This window comes from Elephas maximus, chromosome 22 (genome assembly GCF_024166365.1).
Source record: "Elephas maximus indicus isolate mEleMax1 chromosome 22, mEleMax1 primary haplotype, whole genome shotgun sequence".
Lineage (NCBI taxonomy): Eukaryota > Metazoa > Chordata > Mammalia > Proboscidea > Elephantidae > Elephas > Elephas maximus.
The window spans coordinates 27,029,948-27,054,902 of NC_064840.1; the positions used below are offsets into that span (position 1 = coordinate 27,029,948).

The 24,955-nt window shown below is 48.8% G+C and overlaps 1 protein-coding gene across 1 annotated transcript; it reads left to right on the forward strand.

Annotated features, from left to right (window-relative positions):
• The first annotated feature begins 20,127 nt into the window (after positions 1-20,127).
• Positions 20,128-21,932, forward strand: LOC126065439 (leukemia inhibitory factor-like). Its single transcript, XM_049865469.1, has 2 exons — positions 20,128-20,331; positions 21,522-21,932. The coding sequence occupies exons 1-2, from the start codon at positions 20,128-20,130 to the stop codon at positions 21,930-21,932; spliced, it is 615 nt and encodes a 204-aa protein (XP_049721426.1).
• Positions 21,933-24,955: the final 3,023 nt, after the last annotated feature.

Genomic DNA, 24,955 nt, shown 5'->3' on the forward strand with positions numbered 1-24,955 from the left:
AGTCTCAGCCAGGTGAAAAGGCCTCTCCCAAACCCCTCAGGCAGAACTGATTGGCTTCCCAGCCCAGAATCAGCTTCCAGTGCCCGTAGCTCCACTGCCAGGCCTTGCCGCCTGAGAAAGAGTTTAAGGCTTACCACTTCACACTCTCTAAGATGGCTTAGAATCAGAAAGTCAGATAATTATAAGTGTTGGCGAGAACGTGGAGAAATCAGAACCCTCGTATCCTGCTGGTGGGGATGTAAAATGCTGCAGCCACTTTGGAAAACAGTCTGGAAGTTCCTTGAACGTGAAACATAGGGTTAGCATGTTGTTGTTTTATGCCTTTGGGTTGATACCAACTCTTTGTGATCCCATGTGACAGAGTAGAACTTCCCTATAGGGTTTCCTAGGCTGCTCTTGTCCTGCAGGGTTGATATGAGTCAGAATCAACTCGACAGCAATGGGTTTGGCTTTGGGTTAATCTTTACAGGAGCAGATTGCCAGGTGGGTTCAAACCACCAGCTTTTTGGTAAGCAGCCAAGCCCTTAACCATTGCACCACCAATGCACCTTAGAGTGACCCAGCAATCACTGCTAGGTATGCACCCAGCAGCCGTGTTCAGGTGAACCCAACTACAACAAGAAGCAGAAGAAGCATGTGCGCAGTTGGGACTGGCCCTGGCCGCAGGTCCTTCCCACCCTCACTCCGGTCAGACTCCCGAGGGCTCAGCACCAGCTGCTCTCCTCTTCCTCCCCACTGCTGCCTGAATTTGGAGTCAGAGGACCCGGGTTCAGCTTGTGGCTCTACCATGTCTTCATTGTGGTCTCTGAACCTCCGTTTGCTCATCTGTAAGATGGGGATAACACTTGCAGCTCTCCCTCTGGCCTCTGCTCCACAGAGTTAGGAGGAAGACAAAGTAACATCGGGGAAAACACTTTGAGCTGGGCTGGTCTAAATTAAAAACAGTTGTCATCAAGTCGATTCTGACTCACGGCAACCCCACGTGTGCAGAGTAGGACTGTGTCCCACAGAATTTTCAAAGACTGTTCAGAAGCAGATTGCCAGGTCTTTCTTCAGATGTGCCTCTGGGGACTTGAACTGCCAACCTTCCAGTTAGTAGCTGAGTGATTAATCATTTGAGCCACCCAGGGACTCCATGGTGTAGACTTAGGGAAGGGTAAGTGTGGTCACGATGACAGCAACCCTATCCTGTTTTGTGCCACGCTTTCACCTTTCTGAAGCATCTTCCCATCAGGTACCTCCTCTGAGCTTCATGGCACCGAGTGAGGACGTCATGGTGGGTGTCCTCACCGAGTGAGGACGTCATGGTGGGTGTCAGGAGGCAAAACTGAGGTTCAGAGAAGCTGTGCGACCCAGAGATTCAGGTGGGAGCAGTGAACGGGGGAAGGCGAGAGGAGGGCTGTTGGGTTCCTCAGGGCCCGGATGTCACCACTGGCAGCTTCTGCTCTCCTGGCCTGCAGCAGGCTGGCCCTGTTGATGCTGAGCTGGGGTGATGGGATCCTGTGTTTTACCCACAAGTGCAAAGAACCTGAGGCAGGAGACCACCATGCCCCCAAGTCAAACTTCCTGGTCATGTGGAGGGTGTTTGGCCTGCAGCAGGAGAACTTTACAAGTCCTCAAATATCAGGAGGTCTCTCAAGCGGAAGAGGAATTAGGCTAGGTCTAGGTGGTCCCACGGGCAGGATTGGGATAAGTGCTCGGAAGGTATAGGAACACGGAAAAGGGATTTCAACTCATTGTAAAAAAGAGCATTCTGAATACACCAAAGTGTTACAGGTGGAACAGGCCACCTTATGGGCGGTGACCGCCCCAACGCTGGAGGTGCTCAAGTACAGATCAGACAATAGGTTGGTGGACAAGTCAGCCTAGAGCAGGGTTCTCAGCCTCTGCGTGATTGACTTCTGGCCCAGATTTGTCTTTGTGGTGAGAACTGTCCTGTGCCTTATAGGGTATTGAGCAGCATCCCCGACCTCAACCCACCAGCTGTGTTAACCAAAAACATCTCCAGACATTGCCAGTCCCCTGGGAGCAAGGTTGCCCCTGGTGGAGAGCCATTGGCCTATATGACCTTTAAGACCCCTCCCCCCATGATCCTATGATCTCATCACACAAGCAACCACAGGAGTTGCTGTCGTTTTCTGAACCCCCGTGGCCTGCACGTCCCATCATCCCACTTCACATGGTCACCTGCCTCCTCAACCTGGCTTATTCCAACTCCTCCTTACATCTGCCCCCATCATGCCCTGCCCCCTCTTTGATTGTATCCTAGCACCCTATTCCTTCCCTAAAAAGAACAGCATGACGTCTGTCTCCCACTGGACGATGGGCTCCTGCAGGGCCACATCTCAGGGACTTGTCCATCTCTGGGCCCCCACATAGCAGGGAGAGAGGTACAACTGTCAACTTGGTGGCATTAGAAAGCCTGCTGCAGTCAGCCAGGCCGCCTGGCTCTGCAAGCTGAGGGTAGCTGCCGCCTCGTGCTGTCTGCGGGCTCCCTAGAGCAGCCCCTTTGGGAAACGACTGGCTGTGGAGACCCCTCCCAGCCCCCATGCACAGGTCTCTGACCCCGATGCTGGCCAGTGTCCAGACAGCCGGCTCCACAGGAAGGACAGGGTCGGGGGAGGAGAGAGGCCGATGTGTGGGTAGGACCCTCCCCTGCAGGAGGAAATGACCTGGAGGGGGAGAGTGACAGTGCTCACCAAACCCAGACACCGGAGCTGCTCCCTTTCCTGCAGGCTGGAAAGAGGTCGTTTGTGGATAAATGAGGGATGTCCAGTCAAGTTCTGGGGGCGTGGTCAGGGCAGAGGGCGTTCTGGTTAAACGAATGTTCTGGTTAAGTGGGAGTCGTGGTGCACGAGGGTGAGAAGCCCACGGTCTTACAGGCAGATCAGACCAGGCCTTGGGACTGGAACATTCCCCCCCTCAATGAAGTGAGGAAGATTTGAAACATATTGATAGTTTTCAAGCTTTTGTGGGTGTTTTTATATTGCTTTTAGTAAAAGAATCCCCCACCCCATTAAAGTAAAATCTCACGTGATGTCTCAATATGTAAAACCCAAGCTCTGTCTTCTCAGTGCCCCCGAGTCCACACCTGCCCCAAGGTGAGACTGGATCACCTCCCAGTCCCACAGGCCCCATCCAAGACTATTGGAAAGTCACTGGGCTTTCTCCAGTGGTGCAAACCGTTTGGCACTCAACTACTAACCGAAAGGTTGGTTGATTGAACTCACCCAGATGTGCCTCAGAAGAAAGACCTGGCAATCTACTTCAGAAAGATCAGCCATTGACAACCGTATGGACCACAGTTCTGCTCTGACACTCATGTGGTTGCCATGAGTTGGAACTGACTTGAGGGCAACTGGTTTGGGTTTTCTCTGAGGCCCGTTGAGGTCTGGTGGTCTGTGATTTCATTACTGAACCCACCTAACGGTGAAACTCAATCGAACTCAACCATGTGGCCTTTGGTTGACACTGAGGCCCCAGAGTGATCCTGAACTGTGACTTGGGTTACCCTTGAATATGCTGAGATGGAAAATTCTGGTCACCCTAGTCTTCTGTTTATTTCTGTAGGTCCCTGGATTAATGAGAATCCATAATACTCAGCAAAGATAGACTTATGGAGCTCATTATCCCAGAAAGGGTTACAGCCATGGACACGCGCACACTCGAGCAGGTCTGCTGTGTTTGGATGACATACCCAGAGTGGGGACACCCCGGGTCCGGTCTCCACCCGACAGCAGTAGCCACAGCCCAAGAGGGCAGCTCACGAGGCCTCACTCTGCAAAGCTGCACATGCATTTCCCTTCCCTTTGAGGCTTGCTCTATGCTGTCTCCCCTTTTCACAGATCAAGAGGCTCAAAACAGCAGGGTTCTTACCCCCACTGTCAGGTGCCTCCCCTGCCATCCACTCAGGACTGTGAGCAGATTGGCCTTCTTCCTGGGCTTGGCTTTCTCATCTGGGAATCGAGGTGTCTGGAGTGTGCATTCCCATCGACACACGAGCTGAGCGATTGCTCTGGGCTTGGAGTTGGGTTCCAGTTTTCCAATTCCCATCAAGTCAATTCTGACTCAAGGCGACCCCACGTGTTTCAGAGGAGAACTGCACTACATAGGGTTTTCAAGGCTGTGACCTTTCAGAAGCAGATTGCCAGGACTTTCTTCAGAGGTGCCTCTAAATGGATTCAAACCAGCAACTTTCCAGTTAGCAGCCCAGCGCTTAAATGTTACATCACCCAGGGAATTCCTGGAATTAGGTTAGATGCTGGTAATAGAGAAATGAATAAAGACATGGGGCCTGGTGTAGTGGAAGACCCAGGTCAGGGTGACAACTGCCACATCAGAGGGACAAGAGGTTTTGCTCAGGTGTTCAGTTGTCTGAGTCCATCTGGAGGCTGCTAGTCCAGTGACAGATGGAGGTGGTGGGGAACAGCATTTCCTCCAAAGGGAACAGCCTGTGCTAAGGGGGAGAGACATGAGGTTGATCTCAAAGGATGCCTCCAGCTCTACCCACTGCAGGGGCTGGGGGTCATTAGGGAAGATGAGGGGAGGAAGGATGGGTGTCCAGGTACTCCCTTCCCTTGGAGTCAATATGTCAGAGACGAGATAAGAGACTCCTTCCAGAGCCAGAGTCTTGGCTTCAGGGACCCTGGGGCTGCCCATGGGGAATGTTTCTGATCTTTTTGATTTTTATGAGAGTCTCTGAGCCAGTTCTTGCTGGAGCCAGGAGAGCCTTTTAGGAACCCAACAGCTTCATTGTACAGTGGGGGATACTGAGGCCCAGGGAGGAAAAAGCTCTTGGCCAAGGTCAGTACCAGAGCTGGAATGGGGACCCTGGTCTCCCTGATGCCCAGGGTCCTGGTACTGATGCCACTATTTTCACCATAGTGTAACATGCAAGTCACTTAGTACAGGCCAGGTATGTTCTGTGTTTTATAGCTATCAGCTCAGAGTAACCCCATTCTACAGAGGAAGAGAGGCACAGAGAGGTTCAGGAACTTGCCCAAGGTCACCCAGCCTGAGTCTGTGGACCTACTCTCTCCCTGGGGACCTGGGGACCAAAGCAGTCCTGACACATAGGAGACTGGTAGACCTGTGTGAATACTGACAGTGGAGGGGTCCTCTGTGGGGCTCTGAGGCCTCGGGGGGCTCTGCTGGAGGGTAGAACCAAGGTCTATAGCTTAGCTAGGGAGAACAACACATCGAAGATCATTTCATGGAAGGTAGGGGAGAGGCCAGCCTGGGGCGCAGGGAGAATTCTCACAAGAGAAGAGGCTTCAGCTGAACCTGGAAGGAGGAATAAAATCGTCCAGAGGAAGAAAACTAGAAGGGTGTCCTAGGATGGGGGCTGGAGGCACAGAGGCAGGGAAGCAGGATGAGCCTGGCATGCCCCAGGACCTTGAGTGGCTCAATTTTGCTGTAGCATGGAGCAGGAAGCGTTGGGGCTTGAGGCTGGGAGTGCAGGGGCCAGGTTGAGGCTTTGGGCTCTATCCTAGGGGTACTGGGGAGCCACAGAGGGTTTTAAACAGGAGCTACACAGTACATTTGTGTTTTAGAACAACTACCCTGGCCCCTGCCATGACTTGGGCCTTGGGCCAGGCCTGGTGAGGCCGGGTGCGTGGGGATATCTCTACCGGGCTCGCCTTCTGAGGATGCCATGGGCTGTACCCTCGGAGTTCATCTCTGGTCCCTTGCTGGACAGTTGTGGCATGAAGCTGAGATTTGGGGCAGGAGGAGCTGTGCCCAGTGGACCCCCCTCCTCCTCCCCTCTGTTTGAGTACCACAGGTCACAGCTGGAGGTCTGGGGGCATGAGAGACAAAAGGTCTTCAGACCAAATTTAGCCCAGGGCCAGCCTTTGTGTGGGTCATATTAAAGGAGGTGGCTGAATCAGCACTTCCCACACCGCATCCTGAAGGAGCTGCTGAGAAGGATCCATGGACCCGCTACACACATCATCCCCACCTGACTGCACCAAAAGCTCTAACAAGTCCTGCAACAAGGACATCTTTTTAATTTTGTTTCCGAAACTTTTTTGATGTGAAGTCTTATGTTTTCTGTGAACACCAATGAACTTCCCTGGAAGATGAAGAGTGGCAGAACCCACTTTGGGCAATGCTGGTATAGAAGAGAGAGCACTGGACCAGCAGTCAGAAGGCCTGGGTAGGTAGAGCCCTTGCAGGGGCACTCACCACTTCTCCGAGCCTCAGTTCCTCCCTTGCTTCCGCCTTTTGTGGCGGTTGTGGTGTTGTACACTGCGTGTGAACACCCTGCCTTTCTGTCAAAGGACAAGGCATCTTGTGTTTCCACCTTGGGGTTGTTGGTACCCTGCCCAGGGCCTGACACTGAATGAATATGTGAGCGAATCAATGAAAGGAAGAAACGGAGGGAGGGAGGGAAGGAGGAAAAAGGAAGAACATAAAGAACAAAAGAAGAAAGGAGGGAAGAAGAGAAGAAAGTCCAAAATGAGACTCACCTGTCCTTCCTAAGTAAGTGAATGTCTGTGAGATGAGTATTCAGTTAGTAAACTTTAAAGCCCTGTCTCCATGGAAGGGCGTTTTTCTTGTAAGCGCTGTAATTCAAAGTCCTTGCTCCCCACTGACTGGCCCCTTGCCTGGAATTCCACCTTCAGTCATTCGCTGCCTTAAAAAAGGCACTGTAAATGTGTCGCCTAGCAGTGTGTCCATTAAGCCCAAGGCAACTACTTGACCGGATGAATCCTGCAGAAAACTGGTCCAGAGCTGAACCAGGCAGCTCCTATGTGGAAGAGGGGATACGGGACAGGGGTTGGATGTTGCTGGGTGTTTTGGGGTGAAGGGGAGCATGGTGGGGTCTGGCCACTGCCACGCCACTGCCCTCAACCACCAGCTTCAAGCCAGATGGGCCTGACCGTGTCTCCTACCTCTGAGGACACCCAAGTCGGGCAGCCCAGAGAGGGCCATGCCCAGGCTGTCCTTTGGGGCTAGGAGTGAGCATCTGGCCCATTTTTCCAAGAGTAGCCCAGACAGCCAGGGAATCTGAGCTGTGCCCGGCAGGAAATCGACAAAGCAAAATCCTCCCCCAGCCCTCCTGCCCCCTGGGTCCTTTGGCCCATTCACTGGGGTCAGGCCTGCCCTGCCCGGCCAGCTGGAAACACGGAGGACAGGATACCCCTCCTGGGAATAGGCACAGGAAAACCGGAGGGGAGATCACTACTGGCCATGGTCAGGTTGGGCCCTTGCTCCCTTTGCTCCCTCCTCTTCCCCCATACTTCAGCCCATCCCCCACCAGGGTGACAACCCTGCTGTCCACTGCCACTCTTGTCCAGATAGAGGGTGAGATGAAAAGTGCTGCTCTCAGGGGTCTTGCGAAAGGGTTTTAGGAGAAACACTGCCTCTTGGCCAGAGCCGAAGCATTCCTGCCCTAAGCAGCCCTGGGTGACCCTGGGGAGCAGCGAATAGGAAAGTTGAGGCTTCTCCTTGTCTGTCAGGTCTCTACTTAATGCCACTCCTCAGAGAGATCCCCCTCCCCTGCCTTGTCACAGCACCCTCACTATTTGCTCCAAGGCATTTCATCACCAGCTGACGCCCTCTGTCTTTTATCCAACTTCAATTTCAGCCCCGTGAGAGCAGGATCCATACTTTAGTGGCATCTAGCACATAAAAACCAGTTGCCCTCGAGTCAACTCCAACTCATAGGAACCTCCTGTGTGTTACAGTAGAACTGTGCTCCATAGGGTTTTCAATGGCTGATTTTTCAGAAGTAGGATCTCCAGGCCTTTCTTCGGAGGTACCTCTGAGTGGACTTCAACCTCCAAACTTTCAGTTGGCAGCCCAGCACATGAACTGTTGGCACAGCCCAGAGACACCATCTAGCACATAGTACGTGTTTAGTAGATATTTCTTGAACAAATGAAGGATGTAAGGACTGAGGTCAAGGGAGGGGAAAGGACTTCCCCAGGGCCACTCGAAGTCAGCAAAGGGCCAACTCTAGAATCTAGCTCCCTGTCCCCTGGGCCTGTGCACTTTCCAATTCCTTCCAGGCTGTATCCCCAGAATGACCGAGAGGGCCCACCTTCTTCTTCACTTATTTCCTCCATTCACCTCCCAGAAAAGGGGCTGTTACACACCCCACCACCCTCGGGGAATTATTTGCAGACCACCTTGTGATAAGCAGAGCATAGACTAGGGGCTGGCAAACTTTTTCTGTAAAGGTCCAGATACTGTTTTAAGCTTTTTGTATCCTATGATCTCTGTCACAACTACTCAACTCTGTTGTAGTGGAATAAGCAGCCACAGACAATACGTAAATAATGGGTGTGACTGTGTTCCAATAAAGCTTTATTTATGAAAACAGGCCGTAGACTGAGTTTGGCAAAGAAAAATACAGGGCACCCCATCCAATTTGAATTTCAGAGTCCTGTATTTTATCTGGCAACCCCAGACTGGTGGAGTTGGGGAGACTCTGGGAGTTGGAGTCAACCTTGAATCAAACAGGGACGAGAACAGTCATCCACGGACGGCTACCATATGGGTGACCTGGGCTGGGCACCTATGTCTACTATCTCATTTCATCTTCCCAGCAGCCCTGTGTGGTGAGATGTGGGTTCCCCACTTTACGAACGATGAAATGAGGACTCAGGGAGAGAAAGTAATGAGTCAGTTTCCCCTAGCTAGTCAGGGACAGAGCCAGGATCCAAACCCAGGGCAGTGGACCCTAAAGCCCGTGGTCTCTCTTGCATCAACCTTGCTTTACTGTCTAAAAACCGAGACTCAGAGAGAAGTGAGGTGTCCAGGGCATACAGCGACGAGGATACCTGCCCGGGACTAGGACGAAAGGCCTCCTGGCTCCCATTCAGTTACAGGAGTGCTGGATCTTGTCCTGGCATCCCCATAGTCTGGGGGCTGATTAGGAGCAGGGTGACAATGGGTTAATTAATGATTCATTTTGGCCAGGATTCCTCAACCTGCCAGTATTGATTGACATTTTGGATAGAATAATTCTTATGGCAGAAGGGTTGTTCTAAGCATTGTAGGATGTTGAGCAGCACCCCTGGCCTCTGCCCTCTAGATGCCAGTAGCACCCCCTGTCCCAGTTGTGACAACCAAAAATTTCTGCAGACATTGCCAAATGTCCCCTGGGAGGCACAATTACCCAGTTAAGAAGTACTGATCTTGACTAACACAGAGAATTGAACTTCCTCAAGGAACTAACTGGGGAACCCTCACTCATCATACCTCCTGGGGCCATGAGCCAAGTCCTCAAGCCTTTGGCAAAAACATACTGGGAGCAGGCACAACTGGGAAGCTCTGGAAAGTAGAAGAGGTTCTTGTTGCCCGAGCTGTGATAAAAATTGCTTCAAGCACAGAATAAACACCAGCAATGCAGTTCTGTGTTCTGTCAGCAGCAAAGGCGGCTTGAAGCCAGAGGTTCCAGAACCTGTCTGTGCACTGAGTGCCCCAGAGCTGTCACAGGCTGCCTCTGGGGCCTCTCCTCATGAATCAAAGCAGACTCTGGAGGGTGGTCCAGGAATCTGTCTTTTCAATAAGCCTCCCACCATACCCCATAATTCTCTTTCAGCCAGGGCAGTTCAGTCCCCTCCAAAAGGTGTTTGGGGCCAGCTCCTGAAGGACCCTCTGGGGAATGAAGTGGAGGAATTGGGGCCCCGGGCTATAGCAGGAGAGCATTCGTCCAGAAGCCAGGAACTGTGATTCCTGCTACCTGGGTGGCTGACTACTTTGTCTCAGGCCAGTCTCCTGGAGACAATGACCTTACCTGCTTGGAAGAGCCCAGTGGTGGCTTCTGGGCTCTGGGGTCCAGGAGGGGTCCCGAGGGCCGGATAGAGAGGAACTTGGAAACTGGGATCATCACCCCCCTGGACTGTGGTCTGGCCAGGAGCAGGGGACCAGACCTCCCCCGTGGCTGGCACGCACTCAGTGGCCTCTTTCCAGCCACGGTGGGAAAGGGAGAGGGGCTGACATGGGGCTGACCTCAGACTCATCTCCCCTCCTCCAGTGCCTCCCTTGGGGTTCACTGCTTCTGGGAAGCAGGAACTACAGGGAGTCTCTGGGGGGAGGCGAGGTGACTCCAGCCTTCCTGCAGGAAGCAGAGAATGCAGCAGGCTGAACTAAGTGGGGGACACTGAGGGCTGGGTCCCCAGTCAGAGTCAGGGCCATGTGTGGGGAGAAGGAAAGGCCCCCTTGTACCCCAGTACCTCCTCTGCTGCCTACAGGAGAGCTGAGGATTCCCTGAGGAGGGTCACCATGGTAGGGGCTTGTGAGGGTTCTAAAAATATATCAAGAGCAGAGTAGATATTCCCCGGGGAGGGGGGACGGAGGGAGGCAGATGGGGTGTGGGTATTCAGATGAGACCTGTCACACTAACCCACCTGCTTACTGTGTGCCAAGGACTCTCAGTGACAGATGAGAAAACTGAGGCACAGAAAGTTAAGAACCTTGCCTAAGCTCCTACAGCTGCAAAGGGCAGAGCCAGGGCCATATCCAGCCGTGTGGAAGCCCTAGCCCTTTGCGTGGGGTGCTGCACTGCTGGGCTTTTCAGGCTCGAGTGAACAGGACTCCTCAGAACAGCCCTGAAATGCAGATCCCAGTTCAATGTGGGTGGTGGCGAGCTCCCAGGGGTGTGAACACGGCTATCTGGGCTTACCCATTACCTGGATAAATCATCTATACCTGCTCTGTGCATAATACCAAAAAAGCAAAAAAACAGCAAAAACCCAAACCCACTGCTGTCGAGTCGATTCTGACTCATAGTGACCTTGTAGGACGGAGTAGAAGTGTCCCATGGGGTTTCCAAGGCTGTAATCTTTATGGAAGCAGGCTGCCATATCTTTCTCCCGAGGGGCAGCCGGTGGGTTCAAACAGTGACTTTTTGGTTAGTAGTAGAGTGCTTTAATCAGTGTGCCACCAGGGCTCGCATCTGTGCATAACAGGTGTTCAGTAAACAGTAGGTGTCTTTGTTCTGGTAAAGCACTGATTACATACAGGAATGGCTTTGCGAGTTTAGGATCCTGTGCAAGCATATAATCAGAGTTAAAGTGGACCTAGGAGAGTCAAACCTGAAGGACAACCAAGTCAAACCAAGAAAGACTTCATGGAAGAAGTAACATTTGAGCTGAGTCTTAAAGGACCAAAATTTTTTGCCTAGAGAAGGAGAAAGAGCCTGTGTGGAGGCAAGGAGAGGTGAGAGAATGTGACATTTAACAGACCCCCAAGCCACTGCCAGGGCTGAGGGAAGGGGTGTGGGAGTAGGTGAGCTGAGAAAGTTGAGTTGTGCAGGGCCGGCTACATGATCTACAGGACCTTGTATATAATGAAGGCCCCTGTGTGGCACAAACATTTTAAGCCTGAGGACTAATCTAAATTGGAGGTTCAAATGTACCCGACAGAGCTTCAAAAGAAAGGCCTGGTGATCTGCTTCTGTAAAGATGACAGCCAAAAAAAACAAATGGAGCAGTTCTACTGTCACGCATGGGGTCACTAGGAGTCAGAATCAATTTAACTCGAAAGCAATGACTTTGGTTGTTTTTTTAGTGTGTGCACAAAATGAGTCCTTGGCTGGTGCCAACGGTTAACGCACTCAACAGCTAACTGAAAGGTTGGAGGTTGGTTTAGTAAAGCAAAAAGAAAGGTTTATTTGGCATATATTCAAAGAGACAGAAGTTGAGAAGTGGACAAGCATGCTGCCAGAGCTAATGTCTGCCCAAGTCCAAGGAAATATTACAGAGTAAGCAAGAATGGAAAAACAGACAAGCATGCTACCACAGACATGTCTGCCTGAGTCCAGAGAACGTTACAGAGTTATCAGTATATATTAACATTACGAAATGGGCAAAACCATTTGAAAGCTTCACCTTTTCACAGATTGGCTAGGAACCGTGATCCTACGGTTTGGATCGTCTTTCTTAACAACCATTGGTACAGGTTTCCATAACCAATAGTCAGGAGGGTCTTCATTGGTTCAACAAATTTTCTATTCACTAAATGTTAATAGAAAAAGATAAGAGTACAAAGTCTTTTGTGTTCCGGCTTTTGTGAAAGGTTCCCTAAATGATATTTTCCAAGATTATTTCTATTGTACTTTATACCTCAGGGCTTAGTTGATGTGTCCTTGTGAGCCTTCGTGAGCCCAGCTCCAGTGCCAGCTGGGTCACTTTCTCGATGCTCAAGGACAGGGAATAATGACTCCAATATTATTTCCTAAGTCAAGCTTCAAGCCCCCCCAGAGGAACCTCAGAAGAAAGGCCTGTAGATCTAATTCTGAGAAACCAGCCATTGAAAATGCTATAGAGCACAGTTCTATTCTATTCTGGCACACATGGAGTCGACATGAGTTGGAGACTGAATGGCACCTGGTTTCAATGGGTGCAAAATGAAAATGAAGGCCCGTTTTCCAAAAACCATTCAGAATTTAAAAGATGGCAAAGCAGAGCATTAAACCAAGTTTGGGGTCCCTCTGAGTGGGAATCCATGAAGTCAGGCTTGAATTTGGAAACTAAATTGTGGCCCACAGAAGGGGGGTGGTCTTGGTCTTACCCTCTCAGCATCTTGAGCAGGACTTTGGAAAACTTTTGGAATGAGGAGGAGGTTTGGTCAGATTGGAGGGGATGAGCTGAAGGCAGGGAGACAGGCTGGAGGCTGTTGCAACAGTCCAGGAGAGAATAATAACAGCCTGGGCTGGGGAGGTAGACAGGAGGGGATAATTTCAGGTCATGTAGAGGCTGATTTGGACACACCTGAGGCAGGTGACAGATATTAGTATCCTAGAGCCACCTAACAAAGGAGCATAAACTGAGTGGCTTAAAACAATGAAGATTTATCTTCTTACAGCTCCGAATGGAGTCCAGAAGTCTGAAATCAAGCAGACAGTAAGGTCACACTCTCTCAGAAGGCTCCAGGGGAGAATTCTTTTCTGGCCTTTTCCAGCTTATGGTGGCTCCAGGCATTCCTTGGCTGTGGCCACATCATTCCAGTCTCTGTCTGTCTTCACATGGCATTCTCCTTCTTTCCCCACGTCTCTCCAATGGGCGAGAGGAGAATGGTCACTGCATTTAGGGCTCAATGGATAATCTAAGATGGTCTTATCTTGAGATCCTTAACTACGTCAGCAAAGACTTTATCTTTCTTTTTATTGCACTGTAGATGAAGGTTTACAGAGCAAATTAGTTTCTCATTAAACAATTAATACACGTATTGTTTAGTGGAATCCGTGGTGGTGTAGTGGTTAAGAGCTTGGCTGCTAACCAAAAGGTCGGCAGCTGGAATCTATCAGCTGCTCCTTGGAAACCCCATAGGGCACTTCCTACAAGGTGGCTATGAGTCAGAATCTACTGGAAGGCAATGGGTTAAGGGTTATTGTTTTCTGACATTGATTGCCAATCCCATGACATGTCAACACTCCCATTCTCGAACTTGGGTTCCCCATTACTGGCTTTCCTGTCTCCTCCTGCCTTGTCCTTGCCCCTGGGCTGGTGTGTACATTTAATCTTGTGTTTTATGTGCCTGTCTAAACTTTGGGTGAACCTCAGGAGCGGTAAAAGACTGTCCAGGGACCATACTCTCCGGGTTTCTCCAGTCTGTCAGACCAGCAAGTCGGGTCTTTTTTTGTGAATTAGACGTTTTTCTCCAGCTCTGTCCTGGACCCTCTATTGTGATCTCTGTCAGAGCAGTCGGTGGTGGTAGCCAGGCACCGTCTAGCTGTACTGGACTCAGTCTCTCTCTCTATATATATACATATATATTTTATTGTGTTTTAGACGAAACTTGACAGAGCAAATTACTGTCTCATTCAACAAATGGTACACACAGTGTTCCATGACATTGGTTACATTCCCCATCCTGTGTCTGCACTGTCCCCATTTCCACCCTGGCTTTCCGTTTCCCTTCCTCTGCTTTTCCTAGCAAGCCTGCCTTCTCATCTTTACTTTTGGGCAAACGTCACCCTTTTGGTGTCGTGTAATTGTTTGTCTTACAAAGCAAGTTCTTTTCAGGGATTTTTTATTTTATAGGTCTGTCCATTGTTTGGCTGCAAGTTAGTCTCTGGGAATGGCTGTAGGCCCAAGTCAGAGGGTGTCTTAGAGCCATAGTCTCAGGAGTTCCTCCAGCCTGTATCAGACTATTAAGTCTGGTCTTTGTTTTATGAATTTGATTTTTTTGTTCCACATTTTTCTCCTGCTCTGTCCAGTGCCCTCTATTGTGATCCTGGTCAGAGTAGTCAGTAGTGGTAGCTGGGCCCCATCTATTTCTTCTGGTCTCAGGGCCGTGCAGACTGGGGTGTATGTAGTCCTTTTGTCCTTTGGAATAATTCCTCCCTTGTGTCTTTGATTTTCTTCATTCTCTTTTACTCCGGATGTGAAGAGACCACTAGTTTATCTTAGATGGTCGCTCAAAAGCTTTTAAGACCTCAGATGCTACTCGGCAATGTAGGATGTAGAACATTGTTTTTATGCACTATGTTATGCCAATTGACATAGATGTCCCCCAAAGCTATGGTCTTTAGCCTTCAAACCTAGTATATTCTGGACATATCTTTTGGGGGACCACCCTTCAACCCACTACAGTGGGCGATGTATGTGACTCCCCTTCCCAAGACAGGACAAGAAGAACAAGTTGAGGAGGACAAGAGTCCTACACCCACAGCTACCACGGGGGCCCCACACAGCACCCTTCTCTGTGGAGAATGATCCCTCTAGGGAGTTGGGAGTGCTACCTGCCGCCTGTCGGGGTGGAGGATGGGAACTTGGTAAGCCAGGCCAGGGAGGAAGCCTGCTGACAGGTAGAGCCTTTTCTGGCTTTGATTCATTGACTGTCTGAGCAGGAGCTAGACCTTCTCTTCACTCCTGAATCCGGTCATTGAAGCTCAGATGGCTTGGGCAGGCCATGACCACGTCCTCATAACTGAAATGTTTGGATTCTTAAGTGAGTACAGAGCAAGACACTGCTCCTCCAAGCCAAAGTGAAGGAGGCAGGCTGGCTCCTCCAGTAGGGCGGGGGGCAGCACAGGAAATGTCCTTGACACCAAAGCCAAAAACCAAAACCCGTTGCCTTCGAGCTGATTCCAACTCATAGCAACCCTTTCTAGAACAGAGTAGAACAGCCCCACAGGGCTTCTAAGGCAGTAAGATTTATGGAAGCAGACTACCACATCTTTCTCCCACGAGCAGATGGTAGGTTTCAGTTGAATCACTGACTTTTCAGTTAGCAACCAAGCACTTAACCACTGCAGAACCAGGGCTCTACTGATGCCAAAGCCAGTGGCCCATAAATGCTTTCTATATGGGCCCCAGACCAGTGGCCCTGGTTCTAGGTGGGTGCAAAGACTTGAAGCCCACTCACTCCCCAAGCCCCCTGCCCACATACCATCCCTCGTGTGTATTCTTACATTGCTCCAGCCCTCACAGAATCTTCCAGGAGGGAGGAAGTCGTCTGATATACATTTTGTAAGTATATTGTACATCAATAAAAAGGTTGTAAAACCCCAGAGGTAAGTCGTAAACCAATGTTCACTGCAACACTATTGACAGTAGCCAAAAGGGAGGAACAACTTAAACATCCATCAACAGATGAATGGATAAAGAACATGTGGCATATACACACAACGGAATATTATTCAGCCATAAAGAGAAATGAAGTTCTGATATTCCCACATGTCTGTCAGTTTGTTTACTGTCGGGGCTTGCTTGTTGCTGTGTTGCTGGGAGCTATGCCCGTGGTATTCAAATACCAGCAGGGTCACCCATATGTTCAGGTTTCAGCTGAGCTTCCAGACTAAGACCGATAGCAGGAAGGACCTGTTGGTCTACTTCTGAAAAAAATTAGCCAGTGAAAGCCTTATGAATAGCAGCAGAATTGGAGCATCAGGATTGGAGAAAGACTCATTAACAACCTGCATTATGCAGATGACATGACCTTGGTTGCTCAAAGCAAAGAGGTGTTGAAGTACTCACTAATGGAGACCAAAGGCTACAACCTTCAGTATGGATTACACCTAAACATAAAGAAAACAAAAATCCTCACAACTGGACCAATAAGCAATATCACGGAGAAAAGATTGATGTTGTTAAGCATTTCATCTTATTTGAATCCACAATCAACATCCATCCATGGAAGCAGCAGACAAGAAATCAAAGGATGCATTGCATTGGGCAAATCTGCTGCAAAAGATCTCTTTCAAGTGTAAAAAAGCAAAGATGTCACCTTGAAGAATAATGTGTGCCTGACCCAAGTCGTGTTGTTGTTTTTTCACCTCATATGCATTTGAAAGCTAGACAACGAATAAGGAAGATCCAAGAAGAATCGATGCCTTTGAATTATGGTGTTGGAGAAGAATATTAAATATATCATGGACTGCCAAAAGAATGAACAAATTTGTTTTAGAATAAGTAAAGCCAGAATACTCCTTGGAAGCAAGGAAGGTAAGACTTCGCCTCACATACTTTGAACGTATTATCAGGAGGAATTAGCCCCTGGAGAAGGACATCGTGTTTGGTAAAGTAGGGGGTCAGTGAGAAATAGGAAGACTGTCAATGAGATGGACTGATGCAGTGACTGCAACAGTGGGCTCTGGCGTAACAACTGTTGCGAGGATAGCACAGGACCGGGCACTGTTTCATCACCTCTCACTCTTGGCAACTCCACGTGTGTCAGAGCAGAATTGTGCTCATTTGGTTTTTAACGGATGACTTTTCAGAAGTAGATCACCAGGCTTTTCTTTCGAAGTAACTCTGGGTGGACCCAAACCTCCAACCTTTCCTTTAGCAGCCAAGCACTTTAACTCTTTTTTACCCCCAGAGACTGAGCTCCACCCCTAGACGTGCTGACTAGAAGTTGCCCTTGCAGTAAGGTCCCAGGGTTCCCTGTGCACATGAAGTTTGAGAAACGCTGCCCTGCAGCCCTCCATCTCTCACTGCTCAAGAGTCTAGGACTTTCCCCAAATGCAAATCACCACAGCGGCACAGGCAGCTGCTTGGAGGGAGAGGTCACTGGGCAGGGACTGGAGCCCGACCTCCAGCTATTTCTGACTCCTTTTCCCCAAGCTCAGTTCCAGTGTCTTGGCTCCTCCCAAACTGGCTGGTTAAACCCACAGCCAGCCTCTTATCTATGGAAAATATCATCTATGGAAATCAGTTTTAAATTACTGAATGATTTTTCATAGCTGGCGATAGAAACTGTGATGGCCAATAGAAACTGCTCATTGCCCATCCTATCCTCCCGCAGCCAACTGGCACCTGGGGCACCAGCCATACCTGCCATACTTATTCACCTACCACAAGAGGGCCAGACACACCCAGTCGTCTTTGGCGTACCTTTCACTCATCTGAGCCAGGGTTGAAGGTTTGCAAAAAAAATCTTTACTAGGAAACTAGAGAAAACAAAACAAATGCCTAGGCCAGAAAAGGAGGATAATGACAGAGACCAAATCCCAGCCTGCAGGGCAGAAGGGCTGCCCAGCACTCTGCCCTGGGTTCTTGACCTTCCCTGTGTCTGAGGAATTCTCCTGTTCTGAGGAGAGGGCAGGAGTTCTGTTGTCTGTTCTCCCTTGGCCAGAGAGAACAAAGAACTGGGAGTAGGTGGCTGGGTCACCCTCCAAACAGGAGGCAAGAACGCTCACTCAGCAGGAGGAAGGGGTACTGCTGGGGTGCTCAAGTCCTCGCCCTGGCTCTGCCTCATCCAGTCCTGTGACCATGAGTAGCTGACCCTCTTGGGTGAGCTCAGCTCTCTTATCTGTGAAATTTTGAGAGTAATGATGATGAACGCTTGTCTATCTTCTAAACAAGGTTGCTGTTTCACTTAAAGCACAATAAAAATTAGTAAAAAAAAAATTCTGGTGGATTTATGAACTTGAATGGAAGAAATTGTTCTTTCTTTTCTCAATGTATGGGGAATATTTCCTGTGCATTTAACACAGTGTTTTTGGATGACAGGTAAAATGCTTTTGACTTCATCTACTTGAATGAGAGAATCTGTGTATTTGTTTCTTTATTACAATGTATATGGAACTTTCGTGTCCTTGCAAAACGAGATTTTCTTTGAATACCTGCATCTCATTTGCTGTCATGTGCTTGAATGGAGAACATCTACATTGTTATCTCCTTCATATTTTGGGAAATTTCTCAAAGTGTAACTTTGAAAATCTAAACGTTTTACCATCACGTATTGAACTGGAGAAACTCTACAATGTTTTCTACTTTACAGACTGTATTGGGAACTTTCCAGTCATTGTAACACAAACCATACTTTGAAAACAAGTAAAGCTCTGGTGGCTTCATGTTCTGGAATGGGAGAAGCTGTATAGCCTTTTCTCAGTCAGAGGCTTTATAGAGAACATTCCCATGCATGTAACACAGAGTTTTTTGTTTGGTAACAGGTAAATTTTTTTTTAACTTCATCTACCAATGAGAGAAACCGTGTACTGATTTCCCTTTCACGGACTGTATTAGAAAGTTTTCCATCCATGTAACCTAGGCTTGCTTTGAAAACCTAAAACTGAAAAGTCTTGTGGTTTCATGTACTTGAATTTCCTCTTTCAGTAGAAAGTGTTGGAAACTTTCCCGTTTTTGTAACACAAAGTGTACTTTGAAAACAAAAAAAATTTGGTGGTTTCATGTAAAAAAAAAAACAAGGTTGCTGGAAGGATCCTGGGGACAGGGAGACAGGAATGCTCCCAAGAGCAAGACCCAGCCCATCCGCCACGGGGAAGACGGACAAAGCCAAGAGAACCCCAGACACCTGTGTCCTCTTGCAGGGAAAGGAGGCGCCTTCTGTGCATGCAAGATTCTGACAGCTCTGATCCAAGGTCATAGGCCGCGCTGGTGGGGAAGGGGAACAGGAAGGACCACCCTCCCAGCTGATACCCCTCTGCCTCAGGTATCCTGATCCCAGGCTGGAAGGAGACCTGAAACAAAGGCCTCCTCTCTATGTGGTGGTAGCAGGGCAACCCAGGTCTCCAGCTGGGCTTTCTCCCTTCTGAGGTCTCAGGATGGCTCAACAGGACACAGGGACTCAAAACTCCATCAGCTAGCCCACCAGATACACAACCCCGCAGTCTTTGCCAGCCCTGAACTTTACAGTTTACAGGGCATTTTTTCACCCATCCTTAGCTCCTCCCAACCACTCTCTGAAGGTGGAGATGAGTTACTGTCTCTGTTTAGAGATGAGGAAACTGAGGCCCTGGGAGACTAAGGGACCATCCTGACATCACTCAGCTCGTGAGAGAGACTGCTTATGTTCACCCATCTTCATGTTCTTTCCCTCATTCTTCCACTCACCTGGTCAAGCCTGGTAAGACCTCCCATGTGCCAGGCTTTCTGTCCAATGAGCTCTGGGTTTGTGGTAGAAGAAAGGGAAGCTTCCATGGCGCCTCTGCTCTAATGTCAAATACTATGCAGAAGGGGAGATCCTGGGTAATGCAAACGATTAATGTGCTCAACTACTAATCAAAAGGTTGGAGGTTTGAGCCCACTGAGAGGCTCTTCCGAAGAAAGGCCTGGTGATCCACTTCTGAAAAATCAGTTACTGCAAACCCTATGAGCAGAATTCTACTCTGACACACATGGGTCACCATGATTCAAAATTGACTCAGTGGCAGCTAGCAACAACAACAGAAGGAAAGGTAGGGAGGCTGGCCATATTTAGGGAAGGACATCAATGAAGGAGATAGGAAATTGGGGGAAATTAAACTGGGGAGCCAAACAGGGGGCATGTTTGGGAGGGTGAAGAAGGTCAGCGAAGGACCCTCCATGGTCCCAACGAGAGCCCAGATTAAGAGATGTGAGTTGCTCTAGGCAGGTGCACATGAAGAAATGCTTAGGAATCTCAGCCATCTGGGGGAGGTGGAGAGATAGCATCTCCTATTCCAGTAGGGTGGGGAGTGGTACCCTCAAGTCAGACAGCCAGGAGGCCAGGGAGCTTTTGCCTTATTGAGTGTAAGGATTGGATGGTTGGGTGTCACCCTAGAGCCAGGTTCCAATCGGTGGGAACAGCTCGTGCCCTGCAGGGAGATATAAGCAGGTGAGGGAAGCAGGGATAGCGGGATAGAGATAGAGTGAGACAGAGACGGTGGCCAGAGAGCTGTAGGAGGAGAAGCAGTGCATCCCAGTGTGACCTGAGCCTCGAGCTGCCTACCCCACAATTCTGATCATGACGTCTTTCGGCAGACTCCTAGGAATCCTGTCACTGCTGCTTATTCTACATTGGGAATATGGGACAGGGAGCCCCCTTTGCAACACTCCTGACAATGCCCCCTGTGTCTTGGACCACCCATGTGCCAGCAACATCATGACCCAGATCAGGAACCAACTGGCGCAGCTCAACAGGAGTGCCAAGGACCTCTTTATTGCCTTTGTAAGTTACCCCTCCAACCCCTGGGGACCAAGGAATGAGAGTGTGGGCCTGAGGTGGGAGAAGTGGGCAGAATCCCTGCAGATATCAGGAGAGTCTGCACTGACCTGAGCAGGGGGTGCTGGCCAGGGAGGAGAACTTTTTGTAGCTGGAAGGGAAGAAAGGGGACTGGTTAGACCACACCCAGCTTTCCCCACTTCCTACTACCTGCACAGATGGGACTTAACTTTCCCAGGGTTAGGTCAGCTTAGAGCTCTGATGAGAATGTAAAGGGCCTGGCGCTTCAGGTTTGGGGATTCCCCCATCACAGTGGGGCAAGAGGCAGATGGAGATGCACAAAGGAGGGAAAAGGCAGAGGGTGGTCAGAGAGGTGCCTTTGAGCACGATAGTGGGCGGTGGGTGTCTGGGTGCAGAGAATTCATAGGTGGGTGAAAAGGCAATGTGTGTGACACACCTCTGAAGGTGAGGCACCCTGGTTTTCTTTCTTTCTCCATATGATCACGATAATTAAATATAAATCAAAATTAGTTGCCACCAGCCGAGTCTGACTCAGCCAACACTGTGTGTGTCAGAGTGAAACTGTACCCCACAGGTTTTGCAATCGCTGATTTTTTGCAAGTAGATCAGCAAATCTTTCTTCCGAGGCTCCTCAAGGTGGACTCAAACTTCCAACCTTTCAATTAGAAGCCGAGTGCCTTAACCTTTTCCACCACCCAGGGATTCCTAATACTAAGTAGTAATAACTGTCCTTGAATGGCAGAGACCTTGATACTTTTCATTCATTTATTTACTTTTTATTGCACTTTAGGTGAAAGTTTAAAGCTCAAGTTAGTTTCTCATACAAAACTTTATACACACATTGCTATGTGAGCCTAGCTGCTATCCCCACAATGTGACAGCATATTCCTCCTCTCCACCCCAGATTTCACCTGTCCATTCAACCAGTGCTTAGCCCTTTCTGCCTGCTCATCTCACCTCTGGACAGGAACTTGATTCTTTACCGAGTGGGTTCACATCCAGATTTCCACCTGCCTCTTATCAGGATCCTGATTTGTATATAGGGCACGGAGTTGGGTCTCCATGCCATAGGTAGGGAAACTGAGGCCCAATAGTTGGCTGGAGGAGTGGGTGGCAGAGTTGAAATACTGATCACTGCCTCCTTGCTCACCTCCCCTCTGCCCTCTGTTTCTTAGTCCAAGGCCCAGGGCGAGCCATTCCCCAGTGATATGCGTAAGATATGCAGCCACGGCTTTATTAAGTTCCCACCTTTCCATGCCAACGGCACGGAAAAGGACAAGTTGGTGGAGCTCTACAGCATCACGGTCTTCTTTGTCTTCTCCCTGGATGACATCACCAAGTTCCAGAAGACCTTCATCCGCAAGGATCAGAACCTCCACAGCAAGCTTAAGTCTACGATGGACATCTTGGCAGGGCTCCGCAGCAACATGCTCTGCCGCCTGTGCAGCGGGCACAACATGAGGCCGACGGACCCAATCTCTGGCCTCGACATCTCACAGAAGGACTGGTTCCACAAGAAGAAGCTGGGTTGTGAGCTCCTGATAAAGTACGCACGGCTCATCCCTGTGCTAGCCCGGGACTTCTAGGCATAGGATCTTGAAGTGTGCTGTGGATCAAGGGATTTGGGGAGCTGGATCTAGAGGTGGGGGGCTCTCATTGTGGAGGGGGGTCATCACTAAGACAAGTGGGGCTGCTGGCAGAACCTGCCAATCCACTCCACTGAGGGGTGGGCTGGGAGGAAGCTGAACATGGTCAAATCTTCCACTGGCATGGCCTCGATACTGTACCAATGAGAGGGTGGTGCCCCTTCCTGTGGAAAATGGCAGCCAAGCACCAAGGTGTCATTTTGGCCAGTGGTGTGTAACTGGACTTCTGCCCACACCTGATCCTTGGGCATGGCTTTAGACCTTAAGCAAACAAGGGCAAGAGAGCAGTTAAGGGGCCCCAGAAGTGTCCTTACCCAGTGCCCTACCCCCAAAGATGCTCCTGCACAGTGGCAAGTTCCTTGGGGGGATCCCAAACCCCAGTGAGGACTAGATTACCTGGCTGAGATGAACTTAGGAAGCTGGAGCTATGGGGGGGGGGTTACGGCCCCCTGCGCTGGAGTGGGGGGCATTTGCCCACACACCCCACTGAGAACAGGAGTCTATGGGCCCCTATGGCCCTGGCTCCCAAACTCCCCCACCTGGTTCTGAGCTCTGAGGCAGGGCACACAATCCCTTCCTTTGAGTTGAGAGCCAGGCAAGTCTAGAAATGGCCTACAGTCTGGGATCTGGAGCACCTGCTGAAATTATGTTAATGGGGGAGGAACAACTCAGGAAAGGAGGATCAGAATGGTTGCACAACTCAGAGAATGTAATCAATGTCACTAAATGGTACATGTAGAAATGGTTGGATTGGGGTGTTTTGCTGCACATATTCTCAATAATGACGACAGCAAAATAAATAAAATTATTTTTTTAAAAAGTGTAGGGAAGATTATTTGATGTCTTACACATAGTCAACTCATTCACTCCTAGTCACTGACTTAAATCTTATAGTAACCCTGTGAAGCATCATCCCTATTTAATAGAGTGGAAAACCAAGGCTCAAGGAGATGAGGTCACTTGCCCAGGGTCACACTGGCAGAGTGTTTAGGGTCAACAAGGGCCACCCCCTGAGCTCCAAACCTCACACATTTCTCCCTACATGATATATCAGAGACTTAGAAGAAACCAGCTGTTCAGGCCTCTGTCTTCAAGAGTGGTCCATTGAAGGAAGAGTGCCTTTCATTACTGATGCTGGGGAAATTGGGTATCTACTACCAGAAAACTAAAACAGGATCTATGTCTCACACCATACACAAAAACAAATTCAAAATGGATTAAAGACCTAAATGTGAAAACTGAAACCATGAAATTCTTAGGAGAAAGTGCAGGAGCAATGCTGTCGGGCCTAGCCTTTAATAATGGATTGTCTAATATAGTAACAGAAGCACAAATCGCAAAAGACAAAACAGAAAAATTGGACCTCATAATAATTAAAAACTTCTGTTCATTAAAAGACTTTACCAAAAAAGTGACAAGATAAGCTACCACCCAAGAGAATACCTTCAGACCCCATATATCTGATAAGAATCTAATAACCAAATTATGTGTAAAACTTTGACAACAGCAAAAAGACAAATAACCCAATCATAAAATGGACAAAGGACTTGAATAGACATTTCACCAAAGAGGACACTCAAATGACCACCAAACACACAAAAAAAATACTCAATGTCATAAGCCGTCAGAGGGATGCAAATCAAAACCGCAGTGAGATACCATTTCACTCCCACTACAATGGCTGAGATAAAAAATAATAATAAAGTAACAAATATTGGTCAAGATGTGGGGAAATTGGAACACTTATCCATTGGTGGTTGGAATGCAAAATGATACAGCCGTCGTGGAAAACAGTGTAGCAGTTCCTCAAAAAACTAAAAGTAGAACTCCTTATGACCCAGCAATTCCACTCCTAGGTATATACCCAAAAGACTTGAAAGCAGATATTCAAACAGAGACTTGTACGCCAATGTTCACTGCAGCACTATTCACAATAGCCAAAAGGTGGAAACAAATGCACACCAACAGATGAATGAATAAACAAAGTGTGGTCATACATACAATGGAATATTACTCAGAAGGAGAAACGAGGTTTTGATACATGCTACAATATGTACGGAGCTTGAAGACATTATGCTGAGGATGCTTATATACAATCAAACACCTCATGGGGTTTGGTTCCTTGTTTTGGAGGCTTGTTTTTGTTATTGTTAGGTGCTATGGAGTTGGTTCCGACTGGTATCGACCCTATGTACAATAGAATGAAACATTGTCTGGTCCTGTGCCATCCTCACAATCATTGTGGTTTGAGCCCATTATTGCACCCACTGTGTCAACCCATCTCATTGATGGTCTTCCTGTTTTTCCCTGATCCTCTGTTTTACCAAGCATGATGTCTGTCCTTCTCTGCTTTGGAGGTTTAGGGTCAGGGTTTCATGGTCATCCCAGTTAATAACTCGTTTAGTGCTCCTGTTCTACCTCCTAGTTTGTTTTGTAGTGCCTGGGCTCAAAAGTTTATGAGTGGCCATTCAAGCTACAATAATTGGTCTCTGTTCACCTGGAGCAACAGAGGAAGAAGGAGAGTCAAGAATATGAGGATATGGAATGTGTAACTAATTGCCTTCGTGATCAACTACCTCCTTTGCCATAAGACAAGAACTGGATGATGCCCAGCTACCATGACTGAACCTTTTGATTAAAGGTTCTAGAGAAGAATTCTGATCAAAAGGTGAAAAATGTAGAACAAAATTGCAAGTTTTCACCAACTACAGAGAGCCATGGAGGCTGGATGAACCCCCGAAACTATTGCCCTGAGATAATCTTTAGAACTTAAACCAGAAATATCCCCTGAAGTCTTCTTAAAACCCAAAAAATAGCGTAGCTTAATTAGTAAAAAAAAAAAAAAAAAACATGCGAGCCCTGCACATAATATTCTTTTAAGAACTATTTATATGGGATCAAAGTGATGACAGCAACTGGAAAGATTAGATAGGAACCTTAGGGAGCAGTGAGTTTACGTTAAC

What these genes read in the sequence shown, in the direction of transcription:
- LOC126065439 (XM_049865469.1), top strand. Translation starts at nt 20,128, where the DNA reads ATGACGTCTTTCGGCAGACTCCTAGGAATCCTGTCACTGCTGCTTATT. An exon ending in AGGACCTCTTTATTGCCTTT is followed by an intron (nt 20,332 to 21,521) that starts GTAAGTTACCCC and finishes TCTGTTTCTTAG; the next exon opens with TCCAAGGCCCAGGGCGAGCC.